The following is a 22017-nucleotide window of genomic DNA, read 5'->3' on the forward strand; positions in this document are numbered from 1 at the left end:
TGCAGAGTTTGAGACCGTACTATTATTCAAGATACAGGGAAATTACACAAACTTGTGTTTATATTAAACCGTCAAATACATTAAATGCGTTGATGGTCAAATGTTAAACGTTTAGAATAACATTTTAGAACAAACGTAATTGGGTAACAACGAAAAACCTTTCTATAGTTTGTCCAAACCGTTATTTTGCTATCCCCCCCACCGAGTTACAAAATAGACTCGCCCAAAGCTTGGGTTGCGCTATGCTCTATGGGAGACGTAGTTTTTATGCGTAGAAATGTGCGTTAAGTTGCTTTTAGGTAGAACATGGGTTTTTTAAAATACACATCAAGATTTCGGGTTAAAATGTATATTAACGGGTAAGCAAAGTGGTATGTTGTACTATTCCTTTTGAAATTTTAACAGTTTAAACATATGTCTGTATTGACTGGATCATTTGAAATGGTCCTGCAGTGAAAATGTTCCAATTAATAACAAATTAGTATGAGCTCATTAAAACTACGCGCATAATAATGCATTTAAAATGCAACTGTATGTAAAATAATTTAAGATGGCTGTAGCGTGTCACCACATGGCATGCCAACGTGATGAAAAGGTATTTCATGTCAACTGCCCTTTTGTCATTTTCAAAGCTTACACAGGATTTTCTGGGCATTGAAATACTTAAGAAGCAGCTCAGATTGCAGGACGTTGACAATACAGACAATAGACTGTGCAAACAAAACGCAGGCATAGAGTATGTAAACATTAAGGTAAATGATAAAAAGATTGGGAAATCTGTTAAACAATGATTTAAGTAATGGGATAAGAGCACCAAGGAACTCCTGAAGTATAAGACATTGTGTTGTAGTAAAAAGTAGTTAAATGCATCTGTAGCAGACAGTGACAATGTGCTGAAAGTGTTGTTCACTAAAAAAGAAAATGAGTATAGTAGCATATCTGTAATTGACAGGAAAGTGGCAAAGTGCTAAGAAGAGAGTGAACTAGTGACTTCTTAGTAGTGTGATGAACTAAAAGTTAAAAATCCTGTGAAAAGTGAAAATAAAACACTGCTAATTTGTTATATTACCAAATAATTATATCCATTCTGAACTGGAAACATCCTTAAATTAGGGTAGCAAACGTGCTAGTTGGCAAGTGTCTATGATAGCCCTTTTTCACAATGTATTTTAAGCAAATTAAATAATTAAGTTATTTTGTAGTTATAATATTTACTATAAGGCTAGTTATGTAACAACTGTCATTTTATACCAATCATGCCAAAAGAAAAGGCTATAAAACAAGATAGTTTGATCTTAATTTTATTGAAATAGTCATGTAGAGAGTGCAAAAAATAACTTGGAATAATATTCACATCACCAAAATCTATATAATAATTGGGGAGGTGGAAGCCACAGTTACAGTTCACAGACATTTGCGAGGATTTTACATATAGACATTAGAGCTTACTTTAGGATATATTAGCAAAAGTACTTTACAATGTAAAGATATACTAGTATGCATCATAAATTGAGAAAATAGAGTAAGAGAATGAGAATCAAACAAACACGTAGATGGACACATACAACAGCGGAAAAAAAGGCCAGGAAAGAGAATATAGTTTTAAAGTAGTCTTGAAGTTATGATCAATTCTCGCCCTCTGAGCATTATTATTCTCAATCAATGAAAGACTGTCATGTTTGGCAGAGACGTATAGAAACTGCTGTACAATGCGAGAATATACAATAAGAAAGATAAATGAAATAGTCTTATTGGAAATATTACAGAAGGTAAATGATTGATGAGAGTACACAGATGGACTGCTTCAACTTCACTATCTCAGAGAAAAAATCCAAGATGGATGAAGTGACAAAAATAATAACACCCTCCAAAGTCAGTACCTGGTGAAGAGCAATTGTGCAGCGGTTCTCCAAAACAGAGCAGGATGCCAACTTGTTTTAAGGAAACAAGTTTCATTAAAGGTGAATTTTCAGGTTATATAAACTCTTGTATCCAAACTGTATCCACAGACTCTACGTTATAATTATGAAATTATTTAGGAAACATAATAGTGTTTGCAATGATTTTGTAGTGTAGAGCAGAGCCATTTACAACCATTTAAAGTGGGATAACCTTAACTGTTTTCTCTAATATTACAAAATAGTGTTCAGTTTGCTCACTTTCCTCTTCATACATTAAAAAAAGCTTCTTATCCTTCACATAAAATCAATAACAAGGCTCTTTGCATTGGAGCCCATAGATCTTTGTACAGCCCCGAAAGGTATGCTGTACAGGTGCATCTCAATAAATTAGAATGTCGTGGAAAAGTTCATTTATTTCAGTAATTCAACTCAAATTGTGAAACTCGTGTATTAAATAAATTCAATGCACACAGACTGAAGTAGTTTAAGTCTTTGGTTCTTTTAAAGGGGTCCTATTATGCTTTTTCACTTTTTTAATTTTAGTCAGTGTGTAGTGTGTATGTTTGGGCATTAAAAAGATCTAGAAAGTTACAAATCTCAAAGTCCACTCCAAAGGGAGATATTTCGTTTTTTAAAAATCCCTTTTCAAGAACTACAACGAACGGCTCGTTTGGACTACAGCGTTTGGTTTCCGGGCTTTGTGATATCACAAAGCGGCTCATTAGAATTTCATTACAAATTATTCCCGCCTACAGAAATTCGAATGGTTGGGGGGTGGGGAGGGGTGAGGTTGTGGTTAGAACGCTTGGTTGAGTGAGCGCATCAGACGAGACGACGAAGAAGAAGTGCTGCTGCAGAGTTAGACAACTGTCAGATCAGCAGTCTTCCCCATGATTGTGTAGCCTAGTGACCCAAACTGAGAGACCATTTTGAAGGCTCAGGAAACCTTTGCAGGTGTTTTGAGTTGATTAGCTGATTGGCATGTCACCATATTCTAATTTGTTGAGAGAGTGAATTGGTGGGTTTTTGTTAAATGTGAGCCAAAATCATCACAATTAAAGGAACCAAAGACTTAAACTACTTCAGTCTGTGTGTACTGAATTTATTTAATACACGAGTTTCACAATTTGATTTGAATTACTGAAATAAATGAACTTTTCCACGACATTCTAATTTATTGAGATGCACCTGTACTCATGGATCCATAATCCATATCCCAAAGATTTTTTTGTTACATGCCGTACCTACTTTATTCTTGAGCATTCACATCCTTTTAGCATATTTACAACCCTGTTCCTGACAAACTTCCCCTTGGTGATTGGCCAGACCGCTTTGTAGACTTCTGGCCATCACTGTTACCCTCGTCGGCAGTTGGATGGCTGTGACCCTGGATGTGACTGGGTGGGGAAGGTGGTGGGTATGAGGGAGGCGGGATGGTCAGGTGTTGTAGAGAAGGCATTGCTGGGCGAGGTGTGGTGGGAAGGGGCGGTGGGGTCGAATGATGGTGCGAGCGAGGTCGGGGTGATGGGGAAGAGCTGGCGCTCTTTGCTCTCGGAAGGGTCTCGGGATGGTCGCTGATCTGCTCCAGCAATGAAGGCATGTCCCCCTCGATCTTCTCTAACACGGCAGCCATTTGCTTTTCAATTTGTTCGATTACACAATCCATTTGCCAGTCTGCACTCGCTCCACTTCCAGGATCCAGGCCACCGTACTGTCCGACAGAGTAAGTTGGACAGTACGGGCTACCGTACCCTGATGCGCCATGGACCATCTCTTGCAGCTCCTGCTCAAATACTGTTTTATCACAGCCAAGACTTGAAGATCCCAATCCTGCATATGTACACTGGATGTTTTTCACTGACTGGCAACCCTTGTCCGTTCGTCCTTTCTTCAACTCTCTGCTCTTAGGATTGACTTCGCAAGTCACTCCTACTTCTGCTGGACTCTCTGCAACTGCTTCCGGGAGCTGTGTTTGACACCAGCTACTTGCAGCCATATCATGGACTGTGTCTTTTTTGTTTTCTGATTTAAGAGTTGGTTCCTTTCCCACTGACAAGGTACTGGTTTTGGCATCTGAACATGAGCCATGATCCATTGAGAGTTTGGCTGCCATTGTGCGTCGATTTGGAGTATCAGGGAAAGGTGATTTATTTTCGACACTGCCAACAGTTGTGGCCTCTGGCTCCTTGGGAACATTGTTCTCTCGGTTGTCCGAGGTCTTGGCTTTCTGGCTCGCTCTTGTTGATGGTTTGTCCTCCCTATCAGAAGTGCCTTCAGTAGTCTCGTTTTTGTTCAGCTCACCTGCTTGTACTTTTAAAGAGCTGTTTGATCTGGCAAGGGTCTCTGCTTCTTTCTCTTCTGCTTTTAGGTGTCTTGCTTTCTCCTCTTCTTGATTCTCCACAGGTCTGCTTTCGACAGACACCTCATGGGACATGCTCACAGTAGAAATGCCGCCTGAGTCTGTTTGTATCCCTTTACCATCTAATCCATCCGCTTTGTCCTCTTCGCCCTGGCCTTCAACTACCCCATCAGAAGATCCCACTTCAGAGGCTCGAAGTCGCTGCATGAATGTGGTGACACGAATCGCTTTCTGAAAGTGAAATGAAGACATACCAAACACTTAGTACCTAATAAATTATAAAGTAACATGAGGTCTTCTTTGCTATGGATGTGAAATGCATTGTTAACAGGGTGGCAGTCTGTGGTAGCAATTTTCATCTCTATCGCTTTCATGAGACAAATATATTGGAGATGGGCGTTTTAGTAATTTCGTAATTTAGTAATTTGAGGCGTCTCATTTTTTTTCAGCAACAGATTTTTAGCAGTTAAATTATTTCACCAACTACAAATTACAGCTAATAATTATGCCGGAACCCAACAATGAAATGAAAATAAGAGCCATTTTTGGCTCATTTGTGTTTATTACTGGCTGCTGATCTGAATGAAATGTTTTTGATATGTATGTGTCATTGACAAAAGCATGATGTGAATCAATGAATCAGGGCCACGGTAAGTCATCTGAGGACAAATCACTTTGCCCTCTCTCTCTCTCTCTCTCTCTCTCTCTCTCTTTTCATGAGGACCACTTTGGTCCTTTCTGGCACACACACAATCACAGGGACAACTTTTCATACACATAAATGTGACACTACGATGAATATTCAATCTGGAGATTTGTCTGAGTGAATGAAGGACTAACTGGAATTCAAACTGGAATATTGAGGACACTGTGAGTAAAAGCCAGACGGCATATGACTGAATGCACATGGGACCAGCTGGGCAGCGATAAATTTGTTAGTTACTGGTGTGCAGATACAGGGAGGCTTAAGTACAGCGAGAATCTTTCCAACAATCAGACTTGAACTACATATTTCCTGAATGATCGCTGCTTAAAGAATCAGGCCAGGCCATGAGACACTGCAGCAATGTACACTAGGTATGATGCTAAAGGAAATACGAGTGCCCAAGTCAAAGATTGTTATACAGAGAAAAGAATCTCTGCCTCTAGGCTGCCCCGCGAATATCAACAGTACCTTCAACTCCTGGGTATCACATGCAAGGAAAAAGCAAACATTAATATAATAACCATCAGAACCTTTAATAAACAACAGCTTTATTTGGCATTACCATCTTTACAGTTACTGTCCTTATCCATTATCCTATTATTTATTGTGCCATTTTATAGAAGAGTGATTAATACAATCTTTAGAGGCACCTGGCAAGTTGTACATGATTGTTGTGTATGATAGTAGATTCCTCTTACCCTCCACTTGGCCTTTGCAAAGTTTTTCTCAAATTGAGCACAGACTCCTTCCTTCAGATTCTTTTCCGAAGCCCCATTTCCAGCGATCCTGGTGAAAAAACAAACAAACAAACAAACAAAAAAAAACGTTGATGTGTTGTCTCTGAAAAAAGCAACCGAGTGTTTGAGTTTGTGTGTTTGTATATAGTCTTACCATCCATGCGAAAGGGCATTTTGTGCAGTAATTCTCAGCATCGGGTCAACCTCCATAAGTCTGCAGACCAGCTCTTTCGCTGCATGACATTAAAGAGAGGAAGACTGAGGTTTAAAGCATCAAAAACTTAAAAAAAAAAAGTTTTGATTAGATCAGGAATTAGTATTAGTACCAGTAGGGGAAATTTCATCCCAGTATGGTGAATCAAATTCAAATTCTCCAGCAACAATGCGGCAGAATATTATCCGGTTGTGCATGTCTGTGTTCTCCTCCTCAGTTTCATCATAGAACGGAGGGTTTCCAGACAACCTACAAATGAAATTTGTATGATTTGTATTATGATCTGTTGTGTTGAATACATTAGTGTGTATGAGTTTATGCTGCAGATTTACTGGGATTAATTTTAAATCAAGGTTTTTTGGTGCCATAGATGCTGTATAAAACTACAGGCAGGCAGTTTTTTTTACAGTTATAAATTTGTGGTGTCAAAATAAATGGTAAATTGCTATTTTGGAACAATGTGCATTTTAGAAACATTAAACAAAAAAAATTCAAAATTAATTTAATGATTTCTGACCAGTCTTCTGAAAGCAGAAAGCCACAAACCTCTGTTTTAAAGAACCAAGCATAAAGATAATAAAGAATCGCTGACAAATCAATTGAATGTCAACACAATGTATCCAACACCAACTTACAAGATGTACATAATGACCCCCACTGCCCAACAATCGACTGGTCTTCCATAGCGATGACGAGCCACCACTTCAGGGGCTGACAGGAAATATGACAACAAAAAAAAAAGATGGGAAGGTTAGTACTTCACATACAAGTACAAATAAATAAAGAGATCATGTGATAAATCATTACCCAGATACTCGGGTGTCCCGCAGGGCTCGGTGATTGAGCCATTCTCAAACCTGGACAGGTAGAAATCCCGCAAAACGACCTTGTTGTGGTTATTCTCTCTATAGTACATCAAGTTCTCCAGCTGAAATGACAGAAAAAGGCACAGGGTAAAAAACGAAACAAAAAATCAATACTTTTATATATAAGTAATGACACAAGGAAAGACATGCATTAGGCCAAAGTATGATTGAATAAGAGGCTGCTGTGTCCCAAATAATGTTGATATTCGTCTTTCAGCTGGCCAGTAGCGACCAGACAGGACACACCCTTCACCCGTCTCAATGTGAAGAATGAGTTTTGTCTTTAAGATAAATCTGAAAACACACAGCTGACCTACTATGTATAATACATGTATCTCAGTTCTGTGATACTTCAAGCACAAGCCTTAATAAGAAATGCATCAAAGCTATATCTAAAAACATCCAGGAGGCAATTCAGAATTATGCATTACTGACAAGAATGAGCTGTGAACAAATGAGATGCACATATACATGTAACAGAGAATGTCTGATGCTAATAGTGTGCACAGCATTTTGCTGCCGTGCACTAGAGGGCACTACAAACACATGTTGTCTCATGACAAACAGCATCATAACCTTGATGGCTTTAGTGTGAAGCATTAGAACCACAGGAGGTGGCAATACTGTTTATTACTTTCATATTTGTTTTGAACATTAATGACACCCACAGGGAGCTCCTGCAATATTACAGATGCACAGTGTTATGATTCAAAGAGGACTAGGCGTTTGATTAATATAGCTGATTATCATTTAATACTCCGCAGACAAAAACATCCCCAGCACACACATATATGCTGTGGTAGCAATTTTAACACGTTAACACCGAGTTACAGCCTTATTATCACATATTCAGACTGTTTCTTTGTATATAAAGTTACAAAATTAAGCAAAAGCACAAGGTATCGTTACAAATGGCCTGTCTTTTTAATTTCATATATCAGCCCAGTTGCATTACAATTAATGCGCATGTTGCACTCCATTATTGTATTATACACAGTGCATATGGACTGCACATATGTACTTTTAATTGATAAATAATATATTATGATTGCAAACCCACCTTTAAGTTCCTGTGTACTATGTTGAGGGAGTGAATGTACGCCACTGCTTCTAAGACCTGACGGATCACATTGGCGGCATCTCTCTCTGTGTAGTTCCCCTGGTCTAAGATCCAGTCAAACACATCTCCACCTGTGGCCCTGTGACAAACAAAGTCACAAAAATAAATGAGAAAAAGAAGGGAGATCTGAATATGTTTGTAGAGTTAATTTCTATTTAATCTTTATTTAATCAGCAGTAAGGTTGCTTATTCATACTTAAGTTATACCAAGGACCAATGGGCCAATATGTGTTTGTGTGTTTGTAATAATACAAATAATACAAATCTTATAAAATTATATAAATATTATACATGTTCCATTTAAATCAAAATCGGTTCTTGCTCTTTGGCTAGTCACCAAACATAAAACAATTAGTACATTAATATCACAGTGCTATATTAGAAGGATTTTGGTTAACCATTACATAAAAAAACCTGACCAAATTTGCCAATTAGCTGCAATCATAAAGAAAGTGCGCAGTTTTCAAATGTCATATTGTTTATGAATATATTATAATAAAAATATATTAAACATAAATTAAAAAAATCTACATTTTAAATCAAATTTAAAACTAAATTTAAATCTGGGTCAAAACATTTTAATCATACCTAAAGTGATGCACAGAAGTGAAGCTCCAAAATCTTAGAATATCTTGTCAAAATGTTATATCATAATATACTGTATAAGTAATTCGACAACTTCATGTACATCTAATTCAGTGTAACACTGACACACCATTGCCACCAAAATGACATTTGAACTTCTTCAGACATTTCAAATATTTTTTTTGCAGAAGGATAGATTTGCAACCAGCATCCTGCAAGCTAAATATAAGAGAACCTTTAAAATCTCAATGGAAATAGTAAATGACTAACTGTCCAGAAACTATATTTTCTATTATAGTCACTCATTACTGTAATCTTAACAGCTCTAATAGCATGTCAATGTCATTCATGCAAAAGCAGATGACAGGGTCTTAATAGATTTTAGCTCTGGCTAGATGTGGATATTTGCATGAGGAGCGGAGACAGAAGAAGTGCATTTTCCGGAGTGATGTTCTGATGTAGAGAGATGTGTCCTTGGCCTACTGAATGACACTGGGAAGGGAACATGACTGATCCCGGCAAACGGAGGTCAGACTCACAGCTCTTGTATGATGAAGAACTCTTTCCTGGTCTCGAATGCATCAATCAGCTGCAGGATGTTTGAGTGTTTGACCCTGGAATAAATACATCATGGCAAAAAGCTGAATAGTTTCTGTATCTCACATTAAATAGAGAAAAGTGCTTCAAAGATAGTTAGAAAAGACAGAAATAATCACACCAAGGGCGATGCATACAGCATCTCTTACCCTCTCCAACCTTAAAGGAGTAGCTCACCCTGCTACATTTACAATTTTGTGCTCCAGAGTTTAAAGAAAATTTGAGGTTTGAAATGACACGAGGGCAGAATTTTATTTCTGGGTGAACTATCCCTTTAAATTTGTTCTTTGTCCTCTCAGATCAGCACTCTCACAAAACCCTACATCATCTGTTGATGTTTTGAGTCACCACGTACATTTTCAAGATCATGATCTCGTTCTTGGCTGCCTTCCGCACTTTCCTGCCATCCTTCTTGAGGAATTTCTTGCACACATAGACCTTGTCCGTCTGTCGTTCCTTTACCAGGCACAGCTCGCAAAATTCTTTGCTGCAAAGAGAAATTATACTGAATGCTGCATTTTATGCTGTAATAAATACCCCTTATGGTTGTTTTAATAAGCACATTACTGTGACAAGCACCTATCTATTGGGAGAAATGTATCTTAAATTAATGTTTAATGAGATCATGCATATGTAATTGATGGATTGGCTTTCTTAAGGCTATAATGGCAGATCTATGCACACTCACGCCTTGAGGACCTGTCCAATCTCGTATTTGTCAGTAATGTCTGACAGGCTATTGTATGTCCGCCCATCTCGCAGAGCAAGGCACCCAAATGGCATGACAGCATCCACCTGTCCAGAGGAGAACAAGCATACACATACACATACAGCCATCAATCTCAATAAAACTAATGTCATTCACTCTAGAGGAGCATGTGTCTTCACAAACTAGCCTCACCATGACAGGTCCCACATAGAAATTGCGAAATGCTATTGAATGCTGTTTCAACACAACTGAAAAGATATATTTTTTTTTTAAACAACTTCAAATTTTTTGGAACATTAACTGGAAATATTGGACATTATTCATCCAACATGTGCAGAACAATTTCTGTGTAAAACATTCTTGTGAAACAATCCATTCCTTCATAAATCGACCCATTGGACGGAATGTGACAATTTGCTACACAGAAATTAATTCTGCTTGTGTTTCATGAATAAGGCCCACTGATTATAAGACACTTACTGGAACAAGGGTGCAAAATAGATTTGGAAAGCCTTAGAAACTTAGTTTTTAGCCTTAGTTTTTTTTTTTTTTTTTAACCAAGACTCAGTAAAAGGAGATATGTTTAACACTCAGAAAATGGTTTTAAGGAGGTCTGACTAAATATTATATGAGATTTTTATTTTCTGTTCATTTTGGGTTAACAGTTTTTTTTCCCCCACCCAGCTCTTTTAAAATGTAGGACACGTCTGAATATAGTATAAAATGCTGTAAATGCTTCTAGCAATAAAAAAATGGTCCTATTATGCTTTTTCACTTTTTTAATTTTAGTCAGTGTGTAGTGTGTATGTTTGGGCATAAAAAAGATCTTCAAACTTACATATCTTGGCCTATTAGAATATCATTAAAATAATTCCCGCCTATGTAAATTCTAATGGTTGGGGGGTGGGGAGGGTCAAGGTCGTGGTTAGAACGCTTGGTTGAGTTGAGTGCATCAGACAAGATGATGAAGAAGAAGGAGCGCTGCTTTGTGTACAGCCGTTACCGGGGAAATCTTGATCTCTACCCCCCCCACAGCGCCTCCTGCTGGCAGAGAATGAGTTTGCATATATATGCCGCCTGGGAAACACTGGACTATGGTATAAATAAATTCAACTGTATAACAGTTTCACTGCAATTCATGTTATAATGTTAGAATTAAATAACAATAAAAATAATACATATGCACTTATCTGTACATAGTAAATGCAGTTATTTTTAAGTGGTTGTTGACATCCTATCTAAAACATGATTTAGCCAATAAAAAACAACAATAACATTACCACTCTAATATGTCTTGCAATATCTGTGCATGCAAAGGTTCTGCGCGATCCTCTTGTTCAATATTCTCTGGGTCTGAATCCGGTTCAAATTGATATGGCAATATTGACGCCATCCTTAAAGGGGTCATATGATGCTGCTAAAAAGAACATTATTTTGTGTATTTGGTGTAATGAAATGTGTTTATGCATAAACACTACAGTATTCCATTAAAAAATAAGAATTTTCAATTTTGATTTCATGGTGACTTTAACTAAACCGGAGCAGACGGAACTTGCTGCTTTGGCAAGGGGCGGGGCAGTACTGAAACACCGTCTAAGCTGTTCGCCAATCACAACGCACTGGGACAGCTAACCAATCACAACACATTTTGTTTTTCAGAAGGCGGACCTTCATCAAAGTCGGAACTAATCGAGCCGTTTGTGCCAGGATGGAGAGAAAGGTATTGCAATAACGTAAATTATGTAAAAAATAATGCATTTCTCGAACCACCAAGCATGAGAGCATGTTCAAGTACACCCCCAAAACAAATTCAAGACATTGTAAAAGAGCATAATAGGACCCCTTTAAATAAACAAGTGAGTAAATTAACAAATAAATAACATTGATAATGTATCAGGGTTGTAAGTAACAGGTTTGCAGATTTTGCCAAGATTAAGCTGTCACTAGTGGCTAGCTAGTATGGGACCAAATGTTATAGTTAACAATAAACATATATTTTCCATATTTGCATAATAATAATAATAATCACCATGCTTTTCTCCCTATTAAAAAGCAACTTCACATAAAATTGTCAAATACACACACATGCATACATATCATATATATGTGTGTGTATACACACACATATATATATATATATATATATATATATATATACATATATATACATGCACAGATAATAGTTTATAGTAACAGATAACAGTTATCCCTCCAAAGAACACAATTTGCATTATAAAATTGTATCCCATTTGTGAAAAGGTGTCATATAGAAAAAGGTCCAAATGCTGCTTGAGGAAACAGAAACCACGTTTTGTGTTAGATTCTGAAGAATTATCTGATGTATTACACAATGACAAGATCAGAAATATAATGCTCAAGTGAAAATAATTCAACAGATGGTTGAGAGGACATGTTTGTCTGTGAGGAGAAAAAGATCTTTAAGACTGATGGTATCAGTGAGGAAGAACGTGTTGAGAGTGACAGCATCTTTATCAGAAGAGAGAGCGCTGGTCTGTTAGCTGTGTAATCCAGCTCCGGCTCCTGCCCCTAATCCCTAATCCCTCACATGGATCCATGCAAGGGAGGGGTCGGGATACAGTAGGAGAGGTCGGGAACAAGAGAAAGATTACATAACCGGAACATTGTGTAGGACTATGCTGATTTCACGCTGAATATCTGATGTGAAGCGATGAACTGGAATATTGCAATATCTGTTTTGTCTGCTTAGAAAAGGAAGTGAAGAAATTAAAACCATCAAGGCACTTCCAGGCTTGTGCTTGACAGCTGTTCATCCTACAGCAAAGTCAACATGGCATTCTTACGCGTACTTCTGCGATATCACGTTTGTTATATTTCCATAGCTATTTCTGTTACCTGCCTTCTGGTACCACACGAACAACCCCATAACAGTCAATTAAAATGAAATTGTGACAATGATTTGTATGTGACAGGCCTTTTAGAACATTTCCGCATTTAAATAAATAAAATATGACACCCAAAAAACATGTTAAAAGAGCACCCTGTTAGTCATGGGCTTGTGTCTAATTTAAGATGTAGTCAAGATGAGAACAATGCTGTGGTGTTGTAAATTTTGACTGGATAATATTTCATGTGCAGGTCGCAACAATAACCAAAACATGCTCACCCATGAATAGAATATAAGAAACTGCAATGGTCAGATTTTTTTTTGAAAGCAAATGAAAAGTAGGGCTATTTTTAAAATCGACTAATTTCCTGAATCGGATGGTTTTGGGTTAACTTGACCCCAGCCAGTCACATTTCTTAAGGGTCCTTTACATAAGATGTCTTCTTGTGTTCAAATTTAACTAGATGGGGCACAACAGAATGAAACAGAACACATGGCTCTCCAGACGTGTTTCAAAAAGTGAAACTATTTTTAACTTGACATGCTATCTTAAAAATGCAACACTCATGTCAGAGCTGTGGCACAGAGGGTAGTGCATTGCTTCTGAAATATAAAAGGGCTGAAGAGCTTGTGGGGTTCGAGTTTGGCTCAGACCAAACCCTTCTCTCTCTGTACATGGCACAATATTCAAAAGCAGTGGCCACTTTTAAAAGAGGGTTTTGTTGCGTACAGCAGCAAAATACAATTTTATAATAACAAATGAATATTTATTTACAAATTTTTTTTACAATTTTAAACAAATAAATAAATTAGAAGCATGCTTAAATACTTTAAAACTTTCAAATACTTTATTTATAATAAATACTTCTATAATAATAAATAACTTTAAATAAACTATATACAGATAGATATTAAAGTATTAAATATAATTTTTAATTAAAGATGCACTATGTAACTTTTTTGTTTGAAATTAACAAAATGTAAATAATGAGTGAATACATCATAAAACCATCCTGTGAACCGTGTTTATGCCTTACCCTAAATCACAACAGCAAGCTTATAATAGTTATTCATATTTTAGAGTTATCAGGACAAATTTCCCAAGAAACTGCATACTTTCACAAGTTTACTGTTTTTACAAGTTTATGTCATATCCGTAAATAGAGATGTAATGATTCAGACAACTCACGATGTGACACAATTCCACAATACTGATTTCACGATACGAATTTCTCACTCTTCTTTCCACGTTTTTTTTAATGTAAAGATGCCCTTTTATTATTTCTCAGACAAAATTGTTTAAAACAAATCCCAAATCAAACAAATAAAGAATACAAATTATTCTTTAAATTAGATTGTATAATTTCAAAATTTAAAGCAAAGATAGAATAGTCTGACTTCTAATTTGTGAAATTAGGCTACATAAAACATACGTGAACAACAAAAACAGCAGACGGGCTGCATGAGACGCAAATTCACTCTCTTCCAGCAAGTGGTGCTTATGGAACAGCGGCAATATAGTGTTTCCTTGCTTGCTGCTGTAAACAAACTAGCGCTGCGCTTATAAACACTACTTCAGTATGCATTATACAGAGACAAGATGGAAGGAAAATGCCATCAAAGCTTTTCTGAAGACAGTTCCCCTCAGAGATACATTCATATAAACCCCCACCCCAAACTGTATTACGACTAGTTTAACATTTCAACCGACCGGAATCGTCATACATTTTTATACATTTTCAACCGGTTCAGGGTGCATCGCTACATCCCTATCTGTAAATAAAGAAAAGAAGGCTACTACTCTATTAAGTGGAAATAGCTTAAAGCCACAACAACTGAATCTCTAAACCAGTTACTAGTTTGGTCTATTTGTTTACAAATAGTTTCCACCATTATCTGATATAAATAGCAGTCATCAAGTCTAACATTAGCATTGCCAAACTTTTGGCAGCAAACTATTGGCAGCAACTTACCTTAATAAGACCTCATCCGTTTTTTTACTAAATGGGAGAGTTTCGATGTTGTTAGTGACTGATCATCTGTAACTATCTACACAGCGGTGTGGCTCAAACCATCAAATTCATCCACGCAGAATAGCAAAGCCGAAGTTCATGTAATGCCCAAAACAATGTTCCTCAGCAAGTGTTTTGTAGTCTTATGCCTCAACCACTAGAGGGCCAAAAGTCACACAGTGTAGCTTTTTTTAAAAGAAAAAAATATAAATAAGACTAGTCATTGGAGGATGACTAGCTGATGACTGTGGCCCATCTGTAACGCAGAGGAAGTTATACGTTTTGAGCCAGAGCTGCTACTTCTCTCCTACGGGCACTTTTTAACACTCTTTCCGTATGGCATGAACATACTGACTGACAAGATATATTCACAACGAGCGTGGATTCCCTCCGGAGATGGATGCAAATACAGAAGGTGACATGCTTACATTAGGGTAGTGATGCGCACGTTTTGATTGGAACCTTGCACTGGAGTGACGGATCACATCTGACAGCTCTCGCTCATTAGTTGCACTCAATACGAGCGTGTGCACTGCGTTACAGGACTCAGGTGCATCGTAAACACGTACTAAACCGCACATCCTTCTCTCTGCGGTGCAGAAAAAGTCAATCTTGTTGAGAAGACTTTGTTAATGTTTCATTATGGGACACGTTGAAGGATTATTGTCTGAGAGCATGTGATTTCTCAGGTCGGTTCTGGCAAAAATGTATGTCGTTTTAATTGGGGTCCATGCATATTCATAATGGCTATTTTTGCACACGCCCACGCCTTACATACACACACCCATCTTTGGGTCCAAAATTAGCATTCGAACATTCTCGCAGCTCGCAGAAGGCAACGCGTCCGCCGGAGACAGAGTTCAAGAAAGATACGAAGACAAAGACGAGGCAGCAACAAAGGGCTTGATGGGGTGCCTTCTACAAAGACTAGCGTTGCAACAGATGCCTCCCTCCATCATTAAAGGCCATGAGACCCTCAACCATCAGCCTTTCCCAAGACACTTCTCTGTAAAGCTGTGCTCTTCTCTCTCCTGTCTGTACTGCTCTTATTAAAGCAATGAATCTTCATCTCTAGAGACACACACATTAAACACCAGATCCAATCCCACAGGATGGATGAGAGGAGCTGTGCTGTTCTCCAAACACATCTGAACCCAAACCCACACAAACACACGCAAGCAAGCACACACACCGCCTCACAATCCAGCACAGCAACAAGTTCAAAAGTCACAGCATGGAGTGTAGAAGTTTGATGTCCTCCCTTCTTCCCCTTGCTTAATCTGGTGCTAAATTATAGCGTGCAGTCTCGCGTTCATGTCCACCTCTCACAGACAAACACCATAATCATTATCATCCTGCTGGGTTTATTATGCATTTGGTGTGCTGAAACAGAATTTTGGCACCGCTAGGCGCAATATTTGCCAGAGCCTCGGCTCAAGCCTCAGATATAGTGAAAATATTGAGAAAAGACTCATTCGAATTAGTAAAGCAAATATTCTGCCTTCGGTTCAGCTTATTTGTTACAATTACATGTCATGTTGGAGTACTGTATCACAGAGCATTGTATGGGAAATGTAAACAGAACACCATTTACACTTGCGACAGATTGGAAGTAGCGATCTTTCTTCCGTACTGTGACATACATCCAAGTGAAAAGGATTATTGAAAAGAAAACAACTTAGGGACTCAGTTCAACTTAATTTGGTTGTTGATTGGATAGAGGCAGATCTGAATGCAAGCTTACAGTCGACTTTTAGAAAGGGGCAGGGTTTATACGGACGAAATGACTGGAAAAGTCCAGACATATGTCACGAAGTCTGACATTTCACCAGAAGATATAGAATTTCAATTAAAAATTACAAGGTCAAAGTATTTCGGGATAAAAAACAATGAAAATTGACAAATTGTTCACAATGGTTGAATCATTCACGATAAAAATCAAAATTCACTCCGAATCGTTTTGTGAACTGAATCAAATGATTCCCTCAAAATATCTGACTCGAATGATTAGTTCACGAATCGGACATTGCAATTTCTCTCATGAGCATGCCTTAAAGAACTAGGGTGGATATTTGTTGGTGAAGACTTAAATTTCAGTCTGTTCCTCACACAAAATCATCACATGACTTCAGAAGACTTGGAATATAGTTCATGAGTCGTACAGATGACTTTTATGATACCTTTATGGGCTTTTTTGTCCTTTTAAAGCTTGAAACTCCAGTTTTCATTTTAATTTCCTGAAAAAGAGTGAGTCACTAGAACATTCTTCAAAATGTTATTCTTCTACTGCTATAACATACAAAATACTTCTCTGGTTTGCCTGACGTCAAAATGATACAGATCATGTCGTAAGTTTTACTTTTTAGAATTTTTTCTGCTTTATCAAGATGCAGAAACGCGCTGACCTCTTTTGGTCTGATCACTTGTGAACAGATCACCTGAGACAGATGTTAATACAAGTGTAAACACAGCCTTGTATTCATTTTTAAGTTACCCACCCATGACTTGGTCCGATTCCTAAATCAATAACATGTCCAACTTTACTAGTGGATTCTTGGAATGGACTTTGGCATGAATGTAAATGGGGCAGTGTTAACCCCACCCAGGCAGAGTGAGTCCAGCTGGGCTGCTGCTTGGAGCAGCTGGATGCGCCACAAATCAGTATAGGGAGGAGGGAAGGGTTCTCATTCACACACAAGATGCTCATCCAAACTGTCTGCTCCTCAGCAGGGAGGCTCAGAAATCTGGAGCTGATGCAAAAGGACAGCTTCCATACAGGAAAGGCAGCATAGGCCTGGATTAAATCAATCTGTTACCCTTCAGGTGGAATGCTATGAATTGACCAGGACTGATGCCGAAGACATGTTTTGCCAGTTTCTGTAGGTTGTACATTATGTACGTGACTAGAATGAGTGCCTTATCCCTGTGTTTAAGTGCACATAGGTGAAGACACAGGCAACACGAACAGGAAGGAGAATATATTGAAAAGAACTGGGAGAATGCTTAGCAGGGAGGGAGGAGATCTGAATGAGAAAATAATCAACAGCACAATAGATGTGAGGACTGAAGGTTAAAAGCATGGTCACGTCATTGTGACTGGCTGATTAAATGGTCAAAAACAGGGATATTTCACCCCAAAATGGAAATTTTGTCATATTTACTCACTCTCATTTTCTTCCAAACCTGACGTCTGTAGGGAAAAAAGAAGATATTTTGAGAAATGGTTCAACTGTCCATAAAATGAAAGACAATGGGGTAAAAAAAAAACACTGGTTTGCACTAAATTTCATTGAATATATCAAAAAGATATTTTTCCACAGTGTGTTCCACAGCAGAACAGTCATACAGATTTACAATGACATGGGGACATAATTTACATTTTTAATTTGGTTTTGATACTTTTATTTTTTTTATAATGAATTTGGCATGCATATGGACTTGTATTCAAGATATCAATTTTACTATTCAATGCATTCCCGGGAATCAAATCCATAACCTTGGAATTTTTATAACCATGTTTGACTATTCAAGTAATAGTGAACACACTATTTAAATACATTTTTATTTTAATAATTAATATAAATATATAAAAATGTTGTCCTACAAAAAAAAGCTGCTCCTTATGTCTTTTAAGTGAAAAACTGCATCATGAAGCTAGGGAAAAAAAAAACTCTACCACATGCCACTGACATTTTTTCAGTTTGTCATACTCAAGTGGGAAGGGAAAGAAATCTAAAACGAAAACTCCAAATGTACTGTAAAAATCGGTTCAGTGATTCATGAGAAATGTTAAAGTATCCATAATGGTATTTTGAGACTCGTGTAGGTAGAGGAGAGGAACATATTGTGTTAAAAGACTGTAGGTACAACATAACTGTGGGAGGACAGATTTTATTCATTAGAAAGACAGAAACCATCAAAGCTTTCATTCGTCTTCCTGTCTGAGTCTTCACTCAGCTCCTATTGTCTTTAATATTAAGTGGAATCGTTACCTGTGATGACACAAATTGATTTCATTGTGGTTTTGCCACAATATAATGAGGGACTCCTGCTGCTCGCTGTAGTCTCTTATGCCTCTGAGAAGCTAATGCAAATGTTGCATTTCCTTTTTTAAGCCGTTTGCCTGCTCGCTGCATGAGCGAACCCTTTGCCCAATTATAATCAGCGATCTCCACATAGTTCATAGTTCCCTCATCACTGAACTGTCTGCAAGCAACAACAGAGCAGAAAATAATTTATACCCACCTTTTTAATAAGCAAACTTAGCTCAGTGCGCCAATGTAAATTTACAACCTCAGTCTGCAGGAGGTACGCCGGGTGTATTTATTTATTTTTTGTCAGAATTATGGACATATTATAAAACCAAGCTCCAAAACAAATGCAAATGAAGCCTTGTAAATGGATTTCTATGAAATGATGCACATACCACGCAGAAACCCAGAGCTGCAAACGGGTCCTGCTTCTTTGCGACGAAAAACATTTTTTAAGTTACATTAAACCCATTAGCGAAAATCAAATATAACCGAAGACATTTAAAGCAAGAAGACGGGCTTCTTGCCGATCCGGTACAGCAGGAGATGCGACTATTGCTCCGGTTTGCTATATAACGAGTTTTTAAAGCATGCTGGCAGCAGCGGTAAAAGGGCCCTTCATGAGACCCTTCTTTTAGCAATTCTGCTGCTTTTTTAACACGGATGCCTGTGTCCTAGCAGAATCTAAATGAGGTCCCTGGGGTCTCGCACAGCCGGGGCCACATACAAGACATCCGCATCATTACCTTTCTCTGTCTCCCTACAGGCTGTTCTTCAGCTATAGATACTTTATATCTCCCAGTGGGGAGACAGTGGAGCTAAAACAGGAGATGGTGTGTGTGTAACCTTTGGTCAATAGACACCTGCGGATAAAAGCGGCGATTGACTGAAGCAAAAATCAATTTGATGAGTGACAAACAGCTACAGTCCAAAACTGAGATACAAACACAGGAAGGATAGCAGACGAATAAAACATTATGCCTCATTCTTGTTTGATGATGGATTGGCAGATTTCCGTTTGATGGACCGAGAAAAACTAACAAAACAGGATGTGATAGAGAGTTGGGAGGGTAAATGTGCATTCGCTTGCTATTGTTTATGAATTATGCATTAGCATTGAGTGGATTACCGCTGAAAGGCAGCGCGGTAACTCACGCTCAAATGCAGTAATGAGAAAAAGATACACTTGCTTACCAACTAACTGTGACTTTAATTCAGCATTATGCACAGACCTTTGAGTTGTACTTATACAACTCAAAGGTCTACTTAATACTTAAAACATTACAATAGTCCAGTCTGGAGAGAACAAGAGCTTGGACAAGGAGTTGTGCGGTCTGCTATGTTAGGAAGGGTCTAATCTTCCTAATGTATAAGGCAAACCTGCAGGACCGGGCCGTTGTAGCAATATGGTCTGTGAAGCTTAACTGATCATCCATCACAACTCCAAGGTTCCTGGCTGTCCTGGAAAGAGTTATGGTTGACGAACCTAGCTGTATAGAGAGGTTGAGATGAAGTGCTGGGTTGGCTGAGACCACGAGCAGTTCTGTCTTAGCAAGGTTAAGTTGAAGTTGATGATCCTTCATCCTGCCAGAAATGTCTGTCAGACAGGCTGCAATGCGAACAGCTACTGTCGGATCATCTAGTTGGAATGAGAAGTAGAGTTGAGTGTCATCAGCATAGCAATGATAGGAAAAGCCATGCTTCTGAATGACAGATCCTAAAGATGACATGTAGATGGAGAAGAGAAGTGGTCCAAGCACTGAGCCTTGAGGAACCCCATTAGCAAGAAGTTGTGACTTAGAAACCTCACCCCTCCAAGACACCCTGAAGGACCTACCAGAGAGGTAAGACTTGAACCACTGGAGTCTGGTTCCTGAGATGCCCATCTTCATAAGGGTGGACAGGAGGATCTGGTGGTTAACTGCGTCAAAAGCATCAGACAGATCCAGCAAGATGAGTACTGAGGATTTGGAAGCTGCTCTTGCCAGTCTCAGGGCTTCAGTAACCGAGAGCACTGCAGTATGTAAATGTATTTGTAGTACACTTAGCATGAAATAAAGTATTTCAAATACATTTTAGTGTATTAATTTTTCACTATGGTAAGGCGATATATAGACTGATTTTTGTAAGTAATCGTCAATATGGGAATGGTTCAATTAATTGTGCAAACTTAAAGTATTAAACATTATTTTTTTTCTGTAATTTAAATAACAGAATCTAGATATTAGATAAAAAAACCTAAACTTAAATTTAAACTAAATAATTCCAAATGTGGCTTTAGCAGCTAAATTAAATAAAATGTTATGTTAAATAATAAAATGTTACATAAAAAGTAACTAGTAGTACTAAAATTATATAAAAAACTTAAACTGAAATAAAGATAAATTAAAAGTATATAGAAATATTTAGAAAAAATTGAAAATGACTGAAAAACAAAATTACTAAAACTTGAAAAATTCAACACATTACTATAACACCATTTCTAACTGCAGTTAACAAACTTGAAAAAAACTGAAAATAAACTAAATGCTGTTGACAGTGCTTAAACTGTTTTTCCCCAAAATATAAAATTTTAATGGGCCATATTTTGCATCTATATAAATGCCCATTTCAAATGTGACATGAGTAACAATGCTTACTTACGGGTTGTGGGTTTGCTGTCAGGTCTAATATAGTTGTTTAGTCAATAACAGCCTCTTTGCATAGCTTGCATTACATTCCGATGGGTTCACAAAACAAATCTCACTGAAATGTGTCGCACAAACTGTAAAGGTCAGATTGATTCGATCACCTTGTTAAATGAAGGTTTCTGGTTTAGTGCAAGTTAAGCTCTAACGGAAACATCGGTGACATACTGTCAATTATCACTGAAAATAATTTAGATCCATTTTACAAGTTGAAGAACGAGTAAAAATTGTCTGTGGTAATCGACACTATGCCACAAATGCTGTTGATAAAACTGAACTTGTTAAACCCGGATCATTCCTTTCAAAATAAACCTCACCTACACGTTTCTAATGTTATGCAAGGCCGCATGTGCTACCCTACAGCAAGGAACAGCTTGCAGACCCATAAAAACAGAAAGGTGGTACTTCCACCTTGAATTGCTAAGATAGAAAAAAAAATGCAGAATATACATACATGTCAGGGAACATAATCTGATTATTTTTTATATAGTTGATTACACTAAATTCATATAAATATTACATTTATTGGAGCTGAATACCATGAACAAAAATCAACAGGCTACATATAAAAACTGGACTCTTTAAGAGCTGTTTGTGTGCAAAATAGAACTGCATGATTCTGGATAA

At 37.7% G+C, this 22017-nt stretch overlaps 1 protein-coding gene across 3 annotated transcripts in view; it reads right to left on the reverse strand.

Moving 5' to 3' along the window:
* Nucleotides 1-1326: 1326 nt before the first annotated feature.
* LOC107672037 (caM kinase-like vesicle-associated protein) overlaps nt 1327-22017 on the reverse strand; it is a 45982-nt gene continuing 25291 nt past the window's right edge. Inside the window, exons 2-14 of one of the 3 annotated variants that reach the window (XM_016465114.1) lie at nt 17838-17862; nt 9774-9880; nt 9441-9572; nt 9028-9102; nt 7844-7982; nt 6725-6845; nt 6553-6628; nt 6030-6166; nt 5858-5936; nt 5665-5752; nt 5435-5443; nt 3090-4491; nt 1327-2265 (exon numbers count right to left, since the gene is read on the reverse strand). In XM_016465114.1, coding sequence (XP_016320600.1) covers nt 3184-4491; nt 5435-5443; nt 5665-5752; nt 5858-5936; nt 6030-6166; nt 6553-6628; nt 6725-6845; nt 7844-7982; nt 9028-9102; nt 9441-9572; nt 9774-9880; nt 17838-17843 — 2277 coding nt within the window. In that variant the 5' untranslated portion in view covers nt 17844-17862 and the 3' untranslated portion in view covers nt 1327-2265; nt 3090-3183. The remainder of the gene's footprint in view (nt 2266-3089; nt 4492-5434; nt 5444-5664; nt 5753-5857; nt 5937-6029; nt 6167-6552; nt 6629-6724; nt 6846-7843; nt 7983-9027; nt 9103-9440; nt 9573-9773; nt 9881-17837; nt 17863-22017) is intronic. The other 2 variants (XM_016465116.1, XM_016465115.1) reach the window with 2 other exon arrangements.

This window comes from Sinocyclocheilus anshuiensis, unplaced genomic scaffold (genome assembly GCF_001515605.1).
Source record: "Sinocyclocheilus anshuiensis isolate Anshui unplaced genomic scaffold, SAMN03320099.WGS_v1.1 scaffold1053, whole genome shotgun sequence".
NCBI lineage: Eukaryota > Metazoa > Chordata > Actinopteri > Cypriniformes > Cyprinidae > Sinocyclocheilus > Sinocyclocheilus anshuiensis.